The sequence below is a fragment of the Poromitra crassiceps genome (assembly GCF_964638095.1).
Source record: "Poromitra crassiceps genome assembly, chromosome: 1".
Taxonomy (NCBI): domain Eukaryota; kingdom Metazoa; phylum Chordata; class Actinopteri; order Beryciformes; family Melamphaidae; genus Poromitra; species Poromitra crassiceps.
The window spans coordinates 125,237,449-125,257,922 of NC_139623.1; the positions used below are offsets into that span (position 1 = coordinate 125,237,449).

General features: G+C 44.4%; 1 protein-coding gene across 1 annotated transcript in view; it reads right to left on the bottom strand.

Annotated features, from left to right (window-relative positions):
• Positions 1-10,921: 10,921 nt before the first annotated feature.
• Positions 10,922-20,474, bottom strand: part of dek (DEK proto-oncogene) — a 42,791-nt gene continuing 33,238 nt past the window's right edge. Inside the window, exons 10-12 of the mRNA XM_083638577.1 lie at positions 12,738-12,883; positions 12,329-12,397; positions 10,922-11,755 (exon numbers count right to left, since the gene is read on the bottom strand). Coding sequence (XP_083494703.1) covers positions 11,744-11,755; positions 12,329-12,397; positions 12,738-12,883 — 227 coding nt within the window. The 3' untranslated portion in view covers positions 10,922-11,743. The remainder of the gene's footprint in view (positions 11,756-12,328; positions 12,398-12,737; positions 12,884-20,474) is intronic.

A 20,474-nucleotide genomic window follows, 5' to 3' on the forward strand; every position in this document is an offset into this window, starting at 1 on the left:
CCCCCCCCCCCCCACACACACACACACACACCTAATTTCAGAGAACATCAAGGGCCCTATCTTGACAACGGCGGTAATTTTGCGTTAGCGCCCGTTTTGCGCTGGAATAGCGCGGCGCAAAGCCCTAATTGTGGGCGTGTCGGCCCGGTGCGCTTCTGCGCAATTACGCAGTGATGTCCCAAAGCGTGCGGTTACCGTTTCGTTCATATAGGATATAACATAGGCCTACACATCTAAAAATATTTGTTTCTTTAATAGGGTAGGAATGTGTGAGATTTTACGTCTAGCCTATTTCAATAGCCTATGTCAGAATTGTCCACTCTGGTTAAGCCATTGACTACGGTCACCCCATCCGCGCTGTGGAGAAGCTGGTCTTGCATGCGTGCAATTGCAGGGAAAGAGGTTACTGTACTGGCCGGACACTACAGGTGTTGTGCCAAAAAGTGATTTGCGTTTTGAATTGGATTAGGAGAACGAGGGTCTGGCGGGGCAGCAGTACGTGTGTAGCCCGGGGAGGGGTGCTTAAGCGTGCCGTGCGCAGGTTCGGCTAGTGCGCCGGGTGCTGGAGGGGGGTCTCTCCCGGAGAAGGTGGGAGCTGGACGGGTAGGCAGGCTGGGTGGTGGGGTGGGGGTGGGTCGGTGCCCTGGGTGTTTTGGGCCAGCCATGGGGCTCACAGGGTGGGGAGAGGCAGCTTGGCACAACACCGTCACAACTTTCTCAAAAGCAATTTACTGTTACCTCACACCACAAACCTGTATGGTCGGGAATTATGTAGCATAATAAAACCATTATAAATGAATTCTCATTTTTAAATCAAGGTGTGTTTTTTCTGCAATGTAGGCTATAGTTGAAAATCAACGTGGCATTCCGAGGAGAGAAGAGTGTGTGCAGGCCATCCATGCCATGCGTAATGTATCCAAGCAAGGATTTCCTGTACTACCCGGAGAATACTGTGTGCGCTCAGGCGTACGCCTGGCGTAGTGGGGTTTCTTGCGCTAAGACCAGCTGGCGTTAAAATTGAGAGCACCCAAGGTAAATTTTTTCTAACACATTGCGCTGGAACGCCTATTTTGGCATGGTAAACGCCCAAACCTTTCTGTGCGCTCGGAACATACCGACGGCATCTTCGCCAGAGCGCAAAATGACACTTGCGGGAGGGAGATGATAGGCTAGAGGCCCACGGACACGCCTGGGCCACGCCTACATCTGTGTCTGCGCTTAGATCCCAGCGCAAAACTGGACGGTGGAGGCAGACGATAGCTTAAGACGCTGGGAAGATCGCAATAAGAGGCGCGCAAACGGCAGCGCAAACGATAGCGCCGTACGGAGATAGGGCCCCAATTTTCTCCTGTAGTGGAATTAACACAATATGATGGCCCACTGGCAGATATACACATAAATACAAATGTACACAAATAAGAAAACTACTTCAAATTAGCTCATGTAAATCTAAACTAGCTCTTTTCAGGACTCTAAACCGTGAGATTTCTCCAACCAATAGAATAGAAACTGGACAGACAAACCCTGTCTTTATTTTCGTCACACACACCACGCATGCTAACCTCGCGTCACCAGGCTCTCTCAGAGGAAGGAGAGCCTGAGCCTGGTACGCGTTACGAGAGGGGTGCCGCGTCTATGTGCCGACAGGCCGCAGTGCCGACAGGTCGCAATGCCGATAGCCCACAAGCAGAACCAGCTGAGCGAGGCGGCGTGCAGCGTGTCGGTGGAGCTTACCTCTCCCAGCGCCCACGCCAAACCTAACCTCCCCCCATGCCTAAACCTAACCTCCCCCAGACCCTAACCCAAAACCTAACCTCTCCCAGCCCCCACGCCAAACCTAACCTCCCCCCATGCCATGCCTAAACCTAACCTCCCCCAGACCCTAACCCAAAACCTAACCTCTCCCACCCCCACGCCTAAACCTAAGGTCGGCATTGCGGGTGGTCGGCATAGCGTGTGGTCGGCATAGCGGGTGGACCCCACGAGAGGCAGGAAGACGATGGTTTGCAGTGTTTTCGTTCCCCCATAATGCAGCAGTAGGCTGCCTAACCTCGCCAGTCGCTATGAGTAAGAAGCATGGACATACTAAACAAAGTATTCAAAGAAGAAACTTGTCGGATCCATAACATAACGTCTGAACGGAACGCAAGAATTGAGCGGAATATTTTCCTGGAGCACAGCACTGGTTCCGGGTCTTCCGCCCATAGCCGGAAGACTCGGAGCGTGGTTTTTCCATCCAGGCTACACGCATGCACAGCAGCCAGTACACACACACACACACACACAAACACAATTGGAGGCGCCGTGAAATGTCCTCCGCGTTTGACCCATCCTGGCTCCTCCATGGTCGGGCGGGGGGAGGTGAGCAGCTGCAGTGAAGAGCCTGGGGACCAGCTTCTTCCAACTGCTGCTCATCCGCTGGTCAGACGACCATCTTCTGCATGTTTTTAGTGGGGGTCCATGTTGATGTTACCAGGGGAGCACAGGGAGAACATGCAAACTCTACACAGAAAGGCCCTTTTGAAGAGATAGCCGACCATGGGCACCAGACCCCGAGGGCATGGGGAGACATAACCCCAGTGCCAACAGCGTCCCAGGCTGGAATCAAACCCAGGGCCTCTTGCTGTGAGGCGAGAGTGCGAGGCACTGTGCCAGTGTGCCCCCGAAAATATATCAATAATAAGGTGGGTCGGCCACTGAGACCTGCTCTGGCTCGACACGGTCGAGTTCACCGCAACAATTTAGCCCACGTCAGCCCTGTCCCGTCATCCCTGTGGCCTCTGCCAGTGTGGGGCCACAGCGTGTCATGGGAAAATGACTCCCCCACACTGGAAATGAGCACCATTTCCCTGCTGCCATCTCTGCCCTCTTTACATCAAGACAGAGCCTAGTATATGGCTACAGCCAGCACAGTCTACATTGCCAAAACAGACTATGGTCCACACTAGTCTACACAAATTAAAAAATGTGTGACAACATTTTTACTAAATGATTGATAGCAAAGTATTAAAACAGATTATATTGCTTGTTAAACGACAGTAGGCAACTTGATAACACTTTTACAGACTGGATCGTTTTTTTATTGAATGATGTAGGCTAATCATGAGTGCTTATATATATATATATATATATATATATATATATATATATATATATATATATATATATATATATATATATATATAATTAAATCAGAACGATTAAATCAGTTGTTGATTATTTCCTTGTCAGGTGAATATATATATATATAGTTTCACCTGACACTATATATATATAGTTTATATATATATATATATACTGTATATATATATACCGTATATAGTTTATGAGGTAGGCTACTCATGAGTGCTTACATATATATATATATATATATATATATATATATATATATATATATATATATATATATATATTCACCTGACAAGGAAATAATCAACAACTGATTTAATACATTATTCAAATTTATTTTATCTGGCAGTACAAGCAAAGCAACATTATTGTGTTAAGCTAATGTATGTCATTAGCATAATGTTGCATTGAAAACTAACATGTACGCTGTCCCAAAGAAGACGCTCAAAGATGACATGTCAAATGACAGATCCATTTTTAGAGTCTAGTTTTCACAATCAAAGAGGTTCTCCTCTTATAATGCTATTTTAAGTGTAGCAGTATCAATAGCCAAAAGGTGTCTAGATCAATGCCATGCAATACAATACAATACATCACATCCTCGATGTATGTGACTAGAATCAAATGGACGTTATAAATACCTCAGTGGACTTGTGGTTTCCTCTTCATGCTATTTGAGAGATCCATGATGAGAGAGGAGCTGAGCACGCGACAAGAACCATGATCCATGCCCGCGAAAAGCAGCCGCGTGTGCACACCGGCTGTCCAGCCCGCAAAGTCCTCTGGGTACTGAAGTCCTCTGGGTACTGAAATCCACTGGGTACTGAAGTCTTCTGGATACTAAAGTCCTCTGGGTAATGAAGTCCTCTGGGTAATAATGAAGTCCTCTGGGTACTAAAGTCCACTGGGTACTGAAGTCTTCTGGGTATTGAAGTCCACTGGGTAATGAAGTCCTCTGGGTACTAAAGTCCACTGGGTACTAAAGTCCACTGGGTACTAAAGTCCACTGGGTACTGATGTCCTCTGGCTACTGAAGTCCTCTGGGTACTGAAGTCCTCTGGCTACTGAAGTCCTCTGGGTACTGAAGTCCTCTGGGTAAACTCCTCTGGGTACTGAGAAGTCCACTGGGTACTAAAGTCCACTGGCTACTGAAGTCCTCTGGGTACTGAAGTCCTCTGGGTAATGAGAAAATATCCCAATCACATCACAACGCTGCTCAATACCGACCTTTACAACGAATCCACTGAGGAAAAGCTGCGTTTGGGAACTTTAAGCGGGTGCTGGTGGAGACAGGCAGAAGTCAACGTTGATGGTCTCCCCATCAGTCCCTGTGCTGTGGTGTCAGGTAAGACTAACATTAGTTAGCTAAACCTGAACCTAATGAACTAACGTTACTTTTAGGTTAACTTCAAATGTCTTCAATTGTCGCCAGTGTGCTGCAGTCAACTTTCCATCCAGATGGATCAAAGGGTTCCAGAGAGTTAAACACCTCAGAGTCACACAAATCCATCCAAAAGCGGTCTGTAATCCACATGCCAGAGACATCTCAGAGGAAACATACCATTTAAAGAAGAAGAAAAGTCAGTTTCAAATGAATCCACACGGTCTGATGTCCAGTCTGACAGGTTAGGCTGTGTGCTGCTGTGTTATGTCGGCAGCTTGCTTTAAATGTGCTAAACTGTGTGCTGCTGTCAGACTGACTGACTCACTGAGGTCTGGGCGGACTGGCGGAGAGGGAGACAGAGAGAGAGTGAGAAGGAAGAGAGAGAGAGCTGGAGAGAGAGAGAGGGAAGAGAGAGCTGGAGAGAGAGAAAGGGAAGAGAGAGCTGGAGAGAGAGAGAGGGGGAAGAGAGAGAGAGGGAAGAGAGCTGGAGAGAAAGAGAGGGTGAGAGGGAAGCAGGCCCGGTTTTACAGGGGTGCAAAAGCACGCATTGCACTCTTATTTTAATTGTCTGCTCAGTTGAAAAGAGTGGTAAAAAAATAAATAAATAATACAATATATTTTTTTCATAATAATACAAAATAATGTAGCCTAGTAGAGTGTTGTATGTTCTGAAAGACTTATGTTGCAATATTCTTTGCTAAAACACTTTAGCATTTAAAGAGATTATTTGGTCCTTAACCAAAGGTACAATGAAATCTCCATGCTGCAGCTGCACACTTAGGGCTCTATCTTCCCGACGGCGGTAATTTTGCGTTAGCGCCCATTTTGCGCTGGAATAGCGCCGGGCAAAGCCCTAATTGTGGGCGTGTCGGGCCACTGCGCTTCACGTCATCTCAGCGCAAACCCCGATAGGCGTGTTTATGCCCATATTAACAGGATTCACAAGGTGAGATCACTCCCCACAGATCACTCCCCACAGCGTCACCGCCATCACGTCTGTGACAGGAAGCAGCTTCCCTCTTGCTCAGTGCAAGCAGAGTAACATGTGAGAGAGGGAGAGGGAGAAAAGAGAGAGGGAGAGAGTCAGAGAGAGGGGGGGAGAGAACGAGAGAGGGAAGAGAGAATTGGAGGATGAACCAGTTCGGATTCGTAACGAAAATTGATGCTTTTGTAATTAGTAGCCTTTTAATTAGTTGTTTCGCTCATATAGGCTATAACATACACATTTAAAAATATTGGTTTCTTTAATAGGGTAGGGATGTGTGAGATCTTATTTCAATAGCCTATACCAGAATTGTCCACTCGGGTTAAGCTATTGTTGCATGGTGCAATGGTGTAGGGAGAGGTTACTGTATACTATCAATGGTTACTGTATAGCCTATACTGGCCGGTGTTGTGTCAGAAAGTGATTTGCTGCCAGAAACTGATTTCATTCCGCGGGACCACGCAGCGCTCCCTCGGCAGTGCCTCTATGTGCACCGACCCCCCCGGCCTGCCTACCCGGCCCAGCTCGGCCCACCTTATCCGGGGAGACCCCCCTTCAGGACACCGGCACACTAGCCGAACACAAAGCACCCCTCCCCGCGCTACACACAGACTCCCGCCCCACCAGACCCTCGCTCCCCTGGTAATCCAATTCAAAACGCAAATCACTTTTTCGCACAAAACCATGACAAACGAATTCTCATTGTTAAATCAAGGTGTGTTTTTTTTCTGCAGTGTAGGTTAGTTGAAAATCAACGTGGCATTCCGAGGAGATCTGAGTGTGTGCAGGCGCGAGTGGAGAGTGACATCCATGCCGTGCGTAAATGGATCCAAGCAAGGATTTACTGCACTGCACGGAGATGTGGAGACTGTCTGCTCTCGGGCGTATGTCTGCTTTTGCGCTAAGACCAGCTATTTCCTGGCGTTAAAATTGAGAGCACCCAAGGCGATTTTTTTCTAACACATTGCGTTGTAACGCCTATTTTGGAACGGGCAACTAAAGCTCTCTTTGCGCTCGGCACATACCGACGGTATCTTCCCCACAGCGCTAAATGACACTTGCGCGAGACACATGATAGGCTAGAGGCCCACCGACACGCCTGGGCCACGCCTACACCTGTGTCATCACAGCGCAAAACTGGATGGTGGAGGCAGATATCTGGGAAGATAGCAATGAGAGGCGCGCAAACGCAGCACAAACGATAGCGCCGTACAACGATAGGGCCCTTAATGTTTAAACTTGAATTATAATTGTTGTTTTTCTTTGTTCTTTGATGTGAATTCATGGCTTTTTGGCACCTATATGTAACCTTTTAAGGTTGAGATAATTGTATTATCATTATATGGTCCAAATATTTCAGTAAAGCACTTGAAACACTTGAAATATTCTTGCTTGGCTACTTGAAATGATGGTAAAATGCATTATTTTTTTTGTAAAATAACATGTCAAATTTTTTTTGGGGGGTGCACCACTTCCTATCTAGGATGCATCCCTGGTCATCTTGTTCTGGAACCGGCCCTGGAGGGAAGAGAGAGAGCACTGGAGATAGAGAGAATCTGTGCATTTACAAGTGTGTGTGTGTGTGTGTGTCCACTTGACTGCCTGTGTCCCAGGGTTCCATTTCAATGTGGAGAAGAGAGGAGGAAACGGAGAGGGAAGAAAGGAGAGAAGGAAAGGTGAGGAGAGAGAGAGCAGGAGAAAGGATATTATTATTATTATGAAATTAAACTGTATATTTTATTTAGCCTGGTTAAAACCATCCTGATAAGGTGCTCTCACATTGTTTGGCTCTATACGTATGGCGAAAACATCTTTTGAGAAACTCCACTCTCTTGTTCTTGTTTAATTGTTATTAAAGTATATTAATTCTGCAATAACTGCACTTATGGTTGTGTCTACTCTACTAACGTTAACGTTATTGCTCTTTGCTTCAGGAGACATCATTACTGTTTTGCCCCTGATTGGCCGGTTATGTGGTCAACTACCATGGGCGGAGTTAATGGGGGGGCCAGGCCCCCCAGTAAAAAAAATAAAAAAATCTCATTATTGTAAATCTCCATGTCACTGTCTGGCTGAATATGATCATACAATTTATATCCACTTTGACAAGCATCACAAGTATCTTTTTGCTAAAGCTGTGACAGAGGGGGGCCCTCTGACAGGCCAAAACTTATTGGGCCCTACCTTCGCAAAAGCGGTAATTTATTTATTTATTTCAGGTTTATTTAATCCGTTCATCCTTGCGCCCAAGTCGACGTTTGAGCCAAATTCCATGAAGCCGTTCTTGAGATATCGCTTTAACGAACTTGGGAATGGCATTCGTGAGTCCACAGTGACCTTGACCTTTGACCACAAAAATCTAATCAGTTCATCCTTGAGCCCAAGTCGATGTTTGAGGCAAATTTGATGAAACTCCATCAAGGCATTCCTGAGATATCGCATTAACTCATTGAGTGCCAATGACGTCGAACGACATCAATTCAAATAGTAACGTAGAGTGCCAATGACGTCTAAAGACGGCAAATGTGTTTTTTGACAGTGGGACGTGGATCAAAGCCTCATGCATCTCCTGCAAAAATATTGGAGCTATTGAAGGTGTATAACCTATTTTACGGACCCATTAGGTGGCGACAGTGCTCTCCAGATTAGAGAAAGTTGAGGAAAAAACACAGAAGAAGTCGTGGGGAAACGGAAACCGCATCGATATGCATGAAGCATAACGTTAGCTGTGCCTGTGAACAGCAGCCAATCTGCTGCCACAATTGAGCCCCTCCACATGATTATTTGCCGACACCAGCGTCTTTCTGAAAAGTTACATTATTCTCAGCTGGAATAAGCTCTCAGCTCGGCGGGAACGCTGTGAAAAAGCTGGGCGTAGTGCACTTTTCAGTGCAGAGCAAACGCAGCAGAGAGCTACCAGAGACACTTCCACAGAGGAGTGTGCAGTTGAGGGGGGTGGGGCACGCAGGGCACCATACAACACCGACCCAGACAGCAGGAGGCTCGATGGACAGATTTACAAACACAAGCTAGAATATCTGAATATCTGCCCACCAGCAGTAAATCAAGACCAGCAAGGTGTAGGGTCTGCGCACGCAGGGGCCAGCGCTGCGCTGGTTGCAGCTAAAAAATATTATTTTGCCAAACAAAATTCCTTTGTTTTCGCTGTTTTATTGAAGGAAATTATTTTTGAGGTGTCACTACATCAGAAAATATTAGCTTCAGAGTCAGTGATGTGCTTGAAATGCTTCATTTCACAAAAGGCTGATTATCTCAGCTTCTAGTTTGAAACGTCAGTTTTTGGTGAAAACAACCTATCTTCTCCGGCTGATAACTAAAGGACGGAAAATGATATCAATAAACTTTTTTGTGCTGATGATACAATAGAGTCTCATCGTTCTTTGGGCGTGTTCGGTGTTTACATAGTAATATCACACAATATTCTGTGGGCCTCGAGAAATCACTGAAAACGCTCTGAAAGAGCTGGCACTGGGAGCATCCGTTTTCCAAAAGTGGCTGGCACTCAATGAGTTAACAAGCTTGAAAATGGCGTTATGAGTGGTCAGTGACCTTGACCTTTGACCACCAAAATCTAATCAGTTCATGCTTGAGTCCAAGTCGATGTTTGAGGCAAATTTGATGAAATTCCGTCAAGGCATTCCTGAGATGTTGCGCTAACAAGCCTGAAAATGGCGTTCGAGAGGTCACAGTGACCTTGGCCTTTGACCACCAAAATCTAATCAGTTCATCCTTGAGTCCAAGTCGATGTTTGAGGCAAATTTGATGAAATTCCGTCAAGGCATTTGTGAGATATCGCGTTAACAAGCTGGAAAATGGCGTTTGAGAGGGTCACAGTGACCTTGACCTTTGACCACCAAAATCGTATCAGTTCATCCTTGAGTCCAAGTCGATGTTTGAGACGAATTTGATTAAATTCCGTCAGGGCATTCCTGAGATATCGCGTTAACGAACATCGTACGTACGGACGGACATACGTACGGACGGACAACCCGGATCCATAATGCCTCCGGCCTGTCTATCGCCGGCGGAGGCATAAAAATGGTAAAGCTATTCACCTTATGTAGCCACGCCCATTTGACCTGGTTGTGTGGCCGTATCAAAACTTACGGCTAAAAATAATAATAAAATAAAATAAAAAATGGCTGCGCTGCTCCAATATCATCTAACTCTGAATTAACTAATAATTTAGCCAATTGTATGTAACATACCAAATAAAAGCAAATGGCAATGTCTAAGAATGCAATGCCATGTAACTGGCTCGTTAAGTCTCGCATTCCAGGGAATTACGTTAACGTCTGCGGGTCTTTATTGACGTTAATGGCTCGCGCTGCCTCGGAGGAGAGAAAACTATCTGAAGCTTTCTTTGTTGGAGTCCAGGTATGTTTTACAATAAAGTGCTCGTCATTGTCGACGATAACGTTATCTGACAGTGGATACTCTCTTGCTTGCTGTGTAACCGGCTCAAAGTAGTAGGCTACGTTATTTATTTTACCCCTTCACTGTCCGCTCCAAAAACAACTCTTTTATTTTGCGCCGTGACCGCCGGAAGTGTTAGAAGGACCCGGAAGAATTTGGTCCACTGTAAGGTCTGAACATAAGGTGAATAAACAGAAACATCAAAACATGCAGTATAAAAAAGAACAGTCAAGGAATATAGCATAAGAGCTATTATAAAAAAGGTTAATTGACATAAAATGAGGACAGTAGTAAGCAGTCGCCTCACAGCTCGAAGGTCCTGGGTTCGATTCTCACCTGGGACGCTGTGAACGCTGAAGGAATGCATGCCCGTCCGCATGGGTTTCCTTCATATAGGAACCCCCTTCACCAAAACATGCAATATCCTGGTTGCTGATGTGGTGCCTCCTCTGGTCGTTAGGGGCGCCTGTTCAGAGGGAGGGGAACCAGTTGGAATAGCGTGCTACGTGCTACAGTATGTCCTACCAGTGAAGCTTCCCCTGTCAGGTGAAAAGAAGCGGCTGGCTAACTGCCCATGTCTCGGAGGAAGCATGGAGCCAGTTTCGGTTCTCCCCAGATCGGCAGAGGGTGGAGCAGCAACTAGGATAAATAAAAGTAAATTAGCACTAAGGGGGATAAAAATCATGGGGGGGGGGGAAGAAAAAGTATTGTAGTTAAATGAGACAGCAGTCAGCAACAAGAGGATTCAGCCTATAGCTAAACAATTAGCAATCTATCACATGACAAACAAATCACAAATAAACCCCCCCCCCAAAAACTCTGAGAAAATGTAAAAGTGTATGGCAAACCTAACTGATTCACAGTGTTTCAGTCAGAACATCATACAGCAGAACACAATGTGTGAGAAGAATTATTCAAACTGCGAAACTGTATGAGAATGTTGATTCAAATGGATGAGAAATGTCAAGCCACATAGACTATTTTGTTCAAAAGGTAAATTTTAATCTGTAAGCAAATGATTCAGCACAATTCCGTTGAAGTCTTTGTTCCAAAAAAGATCCAGCCGTTTACGGACCAGAAAAACAACATGAAAACCCTTGTCAGTAATGAGACGATACCATGAGCTGAAATGAGTGTTAATCAAAAATAGCTTCAGCTAATCAAAAACATTATGTACAAATTTACACAGGAATAAAAACAAACCCATGACTCAAATGCAAAACATTTTACAGGAATAAAAACACTCGTGAATAAAAAGCAAAGGGAACAGATTTGGCAAACAGTGTTTTAACTGGAGAGACACATTTCAGGACTACATCCTCTGCATAAATCTACTGTCTCATCTTAATTTACATGTAATATTTTGAGCAGTGGGATAACTGAGAACTGTTCTCTAAATTAACATTCAAACAAGTCAAAGCAGACTGTTGCTGCCTCATAAAAAAAATCATCATTGCTTCCATAATAGAAACATTTAACAAACTATCAGCAGCCATCACACAGGATAACAGATTATTGTTTGAGCTTTTGATAGAGCAGAAAGTTTTTTTTTTTTTTAATCAAAATTCTGACTTGAAACATTCTCTTTTCTAACGGGGGCTCTGGATGCCGACAGCAGCTCTAAAAACCTGCTGAAAACTAGAGAGTTAATCCAACAACATGAGTTACGCATGAAAAATAAACATAATAAGCAGCATAATAAAGCCTGGAGGAAACACTGATATACAAAAACAAAACGTGATAGATGGCCGAGGAGACGGAGCTGTCCGTCATCTCTGCTGCAGCTCTGTCTGTCTGTCTGTCTGTCTTCAGCTGATCAGCTGGAAGGACAAGAGTTACAGAGGTGGTAAGTGATCTGTGGTCATTGTCGACATCTACTGGTGAACAGAGGCAACTGCAGAAACACCGTCTACATTTACAGTCCAACATGAACACGATTATGACAACAGTGAGTCTGAATAAGAGGTTGCCATGTACAAAGCATTTTCTGATTACATTGGGTTACATTTTTGGAATTTTACACTTTCACAAAAACTTTGCAAAAGGTCCATCTAGTCTGACTCATTGGAAGCTATGGGTATAAAACCAAATGAAAAGAAACAGGGACGGACAAGCCCATCTTTAATGTAAAAAATAATTATACCACACGTAAGGGTCGTGCTTGTGGTATATGCTAAATATACCACAGCTTTGAGCCAATCAGATTGCTTGATTTGAGAGGGCCGTTTTATAAATATATAGACTTGCATTCAGAGACTTGTTTAGCTGTGTGTGCGCACTAGTCATTGACAGACCCTCACAGACTTGCTTGTTTAGCAGTGTGTGTGTGTGTGTGTGTGTGTGTTTACTAAACATTGTGAAGTGAGTGTGCAGTAAGTGACAGAGACACTCACAGACTTGACGGTCTGTTTGATCAGGTCCTTCCTGCTGGTCAGGTTATGGTCTGGGTACGTGTCGTACACCTGGAAGACAGAGGGAGCTGGTGAGCTGCATCTCTACACACAGACACAATCCACATTTTGCTTGGATATGAAAGAGATCCTCAAAGAACAACATTTTGTACAAGGAACCCTCTAACCTGGTGCATTATTAAAAATATCAATGTGTACAGATGTTTGTTTACGGGGTTAAAGCTTCAAGCATCCATGGGAAAGGGCATTAAAATATTGATATTGGGATTTATGAATTGATGTCAGTTCCTGCAAATGAATATCGTTTAGTATCGACAAACTTTTTTTTTTTTTTTTTTTTACCAAGCTCTAAATCAGTGCTGTGTGTGTTTGTTGTGTGCTCTGTGTGTACCGTCTGGCAGATCTGTTTCATGGTCATCTCCTCCAGGTCGGCCTCCTTCAGCAGGCTCTGCACAGTCTCTCTCAGCTGCTCGTCACTTGGAGCTTTCTTCACCATCTTAATAAGAGGAGTGTCATCATCTGAACTCTCCTCCAACACTGAGAGAGAGAGAGAGACAGACATAAGATATGCAAATAATTATATATTAACACATTCACTGCCAGCCATTTTTTTTTTTTACTGTAGGTAGCTTCTGCCAGAGGGTTTTTTTTGAGGATTCTGGCTCATCTTTCAAGACCCGAGGATTCTTTTCTGCTAAGATTTTGTGAACACAAAATATCTCAAAAGAACTAATAGAATGTGTGCTTTCTCTGTCTAAAAGAGTTAGTTTGTAGAGTTAGTAGTTATGTAGGCATTAGCACTTGAATACAGCATGGTTTCAGCGTCTGAAAATTTAAGCTGAGATAAATAGCTTTTTGTGAAATTCGATAGAACAGTCACTTTAACCATTCATTTTTGGCATCAGTAAGACGTCAGACATCTAAACAATAGTTTTGAACAGTAATTTCCTCCATAACAGCAGGAAACCCCCCTCTACTTCAAACTCCTCCCTCCGTGTGTGTTCTTCTTGGCTGCAGCGGGCGTGGTCACAAGCTCGTTTCTGCTGCTGCTGCTGCTGCTGCTCCTGCCTGCTGGCGGCCCGCTGGGCGAGGATGGGCTCGCTCCGTTTCTTGGGGGTTTCGGTTGAGGAAAACCCCAAGAAACGGGGGTTTCTTTTGCGATTCTGGTCTTATTTATGCTGCGTGTTTCAAAGTGTGTTGCACCCATAATCTATTATGCAAATTTGCAATCCCCCACCGCCAGCAATCAGCGCGAAAGCGAAAGCGTTTTCGCCAATCCATTTTACAGTATGAGAATGGTTTCATCGCGCGTTCCCCTGCAGTTTTGGCTCGGCTTTTTCTAGTCTGGAGAGCACTGTCGCCCCACTTAGTGGGTTGGTGGAATGGGTTGTACACGTTCGGTGGCTTCAATATTTATATAAGAGATGTAAAAGGGTTAGATCAACGTCCCACCCGTCAAATTTTTTTTTTTTTTGACGTATCAACACGTCATTGGCAGTCAACCGTTGGATTTTTTTTGCCGTATCAACACGTCATTTGGCAGTGAACGTGTTAAATAGTATATCAAGAAAGAGAGACAAGGAGACAAAAACAGGAAGATAGAGTGAGCATGACAGGTTTGCGAACTTCCCACACATTTTCATGGATACATCTTTGAAAATTTCCCATGACTTTTCAAGGATCCACAACAGAATTTCCATGTAGAGTCAGAGTCAGTTTATTTACCATCTGCAGTAGAAACTATATTGGAATTGGAATGCAAAGAGCTTAGAAACATACATAACAAATCACACGGACAACATGTAAAAAACATTTAGAATACGAAACCGCCGACCTTCGGCTTGGGAGTCAAAGACACTAACCACTCCACCAAGAGAGCTAGCTCCCTTGGCGGAGCTGATTAACATGCCTTTATACTGGGGAGTGAGTTCAACCAATCCACTCGCTACCATACTGGACTCACGAGGAATCCGCGCTGATTCACCTGGGTTACACTAGCATTAGCAAACATCTTGTGCTCAGCCTCATGTTTGCTCTTCAGGTGTTTGATCAAATCACTTGTGTTAAATGAGCTATTCTTCACCCCTCCTCTTGACACTTTTAGCAGAGCAGAGTTTGCAGTCTGCTTTGCTGTTGTCAGTATCGCAAATCTTAAAATATATCCAAACTGCTGACATGTTGCTCCACCGCACACCGCGCCCACCTAGGCCTAAAAAAAAAAATAAGTTTGGTTCCTGTTGGTTGTCAGTTCGGTGATGGGTCGGTAGGGAATTTATTTTATTTTATTTTTTTTATTTTTTTCCCCAGTGGGCAGCAAGGGATAGATAGGAAATATATATATTTTTTTTTTTTCCTTAAAATTACAGCAGCGATGGATACTTTTTTTTCATAACATAGTTTACATGTACTCTACCACTGTGCTCTACACACGTTTTTATATGAACAAAATATTTAAGTCAATATGAATGCTTTCATATCAAACATGTTTGATATTTAGGACTGAAAATCTGCGTGAATAGCCTACATCATCCTGCTGCTGTGCAAGCCTCCCGTCATTATCGTTTATCTCCCCTAGAATCTCAAACATGCACACACTACAAGATTTGTAAATGTGGCGCACCATGCACTACAGGATATTATTAAGATTATCGACAGGATAATCACCTTGACGCCCGGCCATACTCGTTTTTGGGGGTTCCAGCAGTGACCAAAGCGCTCCGCCCCCACCTCAACTCTCTCTCTCTTTTTCCTCATTTTCATGCCCGTCTCGCCAAACAAATGAATCTCACCGGTAGTTAGCATGCGTGTAAACAACGCGAGTCTATTGTCTGTACAAGTGAGAACACAAACCAGTCCCCATTACAGCCAGTCTCTTTTTGAGGCCAATGCGGAAGTTGCCAATACTATCAAATGGCCAGTGGGGGGGCGCAGCTTGTGTAACATCATCCCTGAACGTCCATTCAACTCTATGTGAAACGAGCCAACTTCTCTCTCGGTCTCTGTCTTAAATAAACACTTTACAAATGAGTTTATGGTCTGAAAAAGAACAATTTCAAGTATTTTTCATGCTCTCAAGGCCCCAGTTTTTTTTAATTATAGCCCCATTCCGAGGAAAATAGGCGATATACTTTGGATATTGGGAAACAGTAATACTTCCGCCCGTTAGAGGCAGCAATGTGCCGCAAAGGCATCTAGTCTGCGGAAAGTACACGAATAAGAAAACCTAGCAAAACAAGGCTAGTATGGCTAGCAGAGATAGCAAGTCATACTTTAGCAAATTATCAGAAAATAGCGCTACTTTATGATATTTTAATAATGTTAGTAGACACACGTAACTGTATAGATGGCATACATGTAACGTGACGCTCATAACTGTTGGCAAAGCTGAACTTTGGATGAACTTTTGCTCCACCACCTGCGAGGGGGCAAAGCCGACTGGAGGAGAGGAGACTGCTATTTAATCAAAATGCTATTCACCAAAGTTTTTCTATATATCCTGTGTGCACTGAAGTCACAATGTTATAACCATATGTCACGTGAAACATGGATTGTATTATATCGTTGAAATGCATTGTGTTGACTGAGGGATGTGAACACGCGTCTATGGACTTCCAAGTGGAAAATGTAATCTCAATATGAATGGATTTTAATTGTATGCTGAAATAGTCTGTGTTACATGCACAAAGTTTGAAATGACAATTGTATTAATGCATTGTTGTGTGCTGAAGTAAGCCTGTTACATAACATGTTTTCAGATGAGAGTGGCAAGAGAGTGTCATTGAGTTCAAGACCATAGGAGGTGTCCCAGTTGATGGATGTTTTTAGATAAGGATGGTTTAGAGTATCAGTGAGTTCAAGACACCTAAGGGAGGTGGCCGAGTTGATGGGCAGGGCCACCATTAGGAGAGGGATCATGTAGCATCCAATCAGAATTGAAGTCATTGAGTCAGCAAAAACATAGACACACCTTCGATGACAATGACAGATAAAAGGAACGGAACTCAGAGCCTTTTTGCTCTCCTGCATAGGCAGGGAGTCAGACGGGAGACCGTCACTTAGATGGCCTCGAATCCACCAGGGATAGAGCATAGATGCTGTAGGCAGGTCTCATTAGATTAAGAGAAGTTCTGGAATTAGGGTAAAAGAAGCACTGTCCGAGTGCCTGTGCAGGAAAATCCCCCGTTAATACACGGTTGGAGCACAAAGACCAGATATAGACTCCACAAGGGAGAGAGAGGAGTTAGGAAGGCCATTAGATTAATAAGTTCGGAATTAGGGTAAAAGAAGCACTGTCCGAGTGCCTGTGCAGGAAAATCCCCCGTTAATACACGGTTGGAGCACAAAGACCAGATATAGACTCCACAAGGGAGAGAGAGGAGTTAGGCAGGCCATTAGATTAATAAGTTCGGAATTAGGGTAAAAGAAGCACTGTCCGAGTGCCTGTGCAGGAAAATCCCCCGTTAATACACGGTTGGAGCACAAAGACCAGATATAGACTCCACAAGGGAGAGAGAGGTGTTAGGCAGGCCATTAGAGAAATAAGTTCGGAATTAGGGTAAAAGAAGCACTGTCCGAGTGCCTGTGCAGGAAAATCCCCCGTTAATACACGGTTGGAGCACAAAGACCAGATATAGACTCCACAAGGGAGAGAGAGGTGTTAAGCAGGCCATTAGATTAAGAAATAAGTTCGGAATTAGGGTAAAAGAAGCACTGTCCGAGTGCCTGTGCAGGAAAATCCCCCGTTAATACACGGTTGGAGCACAAAGACCAGATATAGACTCCACAAGGGAGAGAGAGGAGACCACCAGAGCCACATTAGATGGGAACAAGATGCATATCAGAGATACACAAGGTTCCATTTAGACAGGTTGGCCATTCCAGATAGGAAATCGTTAAAAGCCAAGAGTGATACTTAAATAGGGAGAGTATAATGAACTCCATGTTGAAAATTAAGGTAATGTACATTGGATAATGATGTCATCTATATTGGACAGAATGTAATGGACAATAATAGTATGCTTTGTAAGGAGAAGTGTTAACTTATATATAAAACCTATAAAAACCAAGGATTTTTTATTTATTTATTTTTCTTCTTCAAAACATCATTGAGAAGGGTCCACACATCCAATAAGGTAAGAGGCATGATTTTGGGTTCAGATAATTAGCCTCCTCCATGCATGTAGAAATGACAGAATGATTTATCGGGCTTCAGCTCGTTTTTCTCACCAGAGAAATATGTACTGGGTGATTCTACTATATAGGTTAGTAAATTCTTTCACCCTGGAGGGAAAAAGTGCCGAAAGGCCACCTGTATCGGTAGACTGCCCACCCGATGTTCGGGGAGGAGGGGGTAGAGGTCCTAGATTAAGACCCGGAGGTGGACAAAGGATTAACGTGTTGTTACTCATCGGGGGGAACTTACGTGTCTGCCTTTTTACTCTGGGTATTTCTAGTCGTATGGGATAGCCTCTATTAGGAAGAGATCCGCTGGTTATCACGGTCTCTCGCCTCCGTGATTTGGGAGTGCTCCGATGACGCTATTCTAACTCTCAGGGGAGGGGTCATAGGTCAGAGGTCGCTCGCAAATCATTTCATGGCGCCCAGAACGCGGGGCACGGGGAAGGCAAGAAGTCTTTCCGTGTTAAAATTCAAGAATCCATATATTTATAATGTTGCGCTTTCATGCCGCGTCAGACTAAACTTGACCTTGGGTGAGGGAAAACCGGCTAAACTCATCTAAATAGTGCAAGTCTATCTGATAAACTCAGAAAGAAGCCGCAAATATCGCACTGAGAACTCTCGCGGGGGAGACGGTGGATAATTTGTGGGCTTCTGCCTCAAACCTGAGGAGGATGGAAGTGCAGCAAATCACACGGTATATAGGTAGGAATCCGTACCTAATACAGGGGAAAAGTCCAGGCCAATAGAACGGCCGACTTCGCACTTAGAGTACTCTCGTATTGTATCCGGTAAGAGTAGCTTCGAGATGTATTGTATTTTATTCACAGGGGCTATATAGCTAATAGCATTCAAACCCGCTGATTTAATACAGGTGTGATAAAATTCTCACTAAATCCTACTGAAATCCTCTCAAGTCACCACCACCACGAGTCAAAAGGTCAGAAGCCTAACGGCTGGTCGTAAAGACGAGGGGCGGACGACAGAGACTTGGGGATCGGGGATCCCCCGCCGTATGCGTTAGACACAGTACCCCTCTTAGCATCAGTGAGGAGGGGGGAGATGAAATGGCAGAGCCAGAACTTAGCTCAAGAAAGGACGATGTTGAGCGATGCAGAAAGAGAGCTGCAAAAATATTTGTGAATGTGAAATATGGACATTTATTATCAGCCAGCGCTACCGTTGATACAAGCGCTGTGCTGTAAATTAACCCTATTAGAGAGGGAAATGCAAAAAAAAAAAAAATGCCCTTCAAAGGCACTTAGATGTGATAAGGAATGGGGACGGAGCTGCACTAAAACCTTGAAAGAGGAATGAGAGATAAGGGGGCGAGTGGGAGTAACATTCCAATGAGAGAGAGGGACTCCGAAAGCAACTTTGAAACATTACGGAGGGAAGCCCTAACAAAGAAATTACGCTGACAAACAGCCTACAGCGGATCTCGCTGACATACAAAAAAAGACAAAAAGGAAAAAGAGAATGCATATGATCTGATATGATTTCCAGATAGGAAAATCCACATAGTCTATTGTGATTTTTGATTTAAGGAAAATCATTGTCAGGATGCCATGTCTGTACTCCTCCAAACACGCACCTGCTTAGCCCGCTAGGAAAACAACTAATTGGCACAGTGCCCGGGAGTCGGGGGCGCCGAGTAGCTGCTAGAGACCAACGGTGGGAGGGGAGGACGAGATAAGACAGTGACTCTGACACCCAAGACAGATGGGGCCAGCAAAGATGCCTGGCAAGGGGCCAGCTCAAAAAGATGAATATGCCTTCGCACCAGATAGCAACGTGACAAACTACAAATTGAGTATAGAGAAACTTATTGACACAACAGTTCCTCCACTAAGTTAAGGGAAGAGCTGTGAGCCACAGCAGTGGTCACTAGCAGAAAGCTAAAAAACCCAAGAAGGTGAAACTAAATAATAATAATAATAATAATAACAACAGGAAAATTAGTAAAATAAGCTAAGAGTGGTGAGCCACCGACACACGCGACTACGTGGCACGAGGATAATCGTGGAGTCGAAGCGTCAGCATAAAGAGACGCGGCAGGTATGGTGGTGCGAGACTGAGGGGTATCACGCTACGTGTCCAAAGAGTTGGACTAGCGTGGATGGTGTGACACGCGTACCGGGGAACAGAGGTAGCCCAGGTCGCGACGAACATTCATCATGCTTTAGGCCACGCGGGGGGAGCTCGAGTGAAACAGTTGTGTGAATCGAGTATAGGTCCCTCAGGTCTAGTAAAAGGCTGCACAAAGGAGTGCAAAACGTACAAATACAGGGAGGCTGACTGTCAGAAGCATGACAGCTAGTTTTTATGTGTGTGACATGATTCATTCTTACTTTCTACCGAAAGCTGGAGGAGGCAACCCAAATTACCTCTATTGTATATAGATAAAAGCAACAGGCGTACTAGACAATGCAAAAAAGAAGTAGCCTGTTTGAAAATAAATAGTAGGGAAAAGACAAGGTGGTGTAGACCATGATAGGAGCCCGCGAGACTGCTGTTACTGTACTTTCTCTGTCATGCTACTAAACACTCTGCTATGTGTGGATGGACAGAGAGGGCTAAGAGACTCGGGGCTTATAGCCAGGAGGGCTATGGGTTATGTACTATACATGTAGACTGCACTGAAGTGCCTGGCTCAAAGGGAATCCATGAAGTCAGTAAAAAAGGGGAGGGCTATTGATGCCTTGCTCATCCTGTAGGGAAGACATTCCATATAATAAGATGGTTTATTGCTGGCAGCATAGGAGGGAGATTAGAATTTATGGGCCACCTGGGCAGCAGGTCAGAGACTCTGGCAGAACGCCAAGGAGATCTTATCAGAGAAATGATTGATAGAGAAGAAGTCTGCAGCAGAAAGAGATCTACTGTAAAAGACAGATCAAAAAATGCCAAGTGCAAGCCAATCTATATAATATAGTGATCATCTCATTAG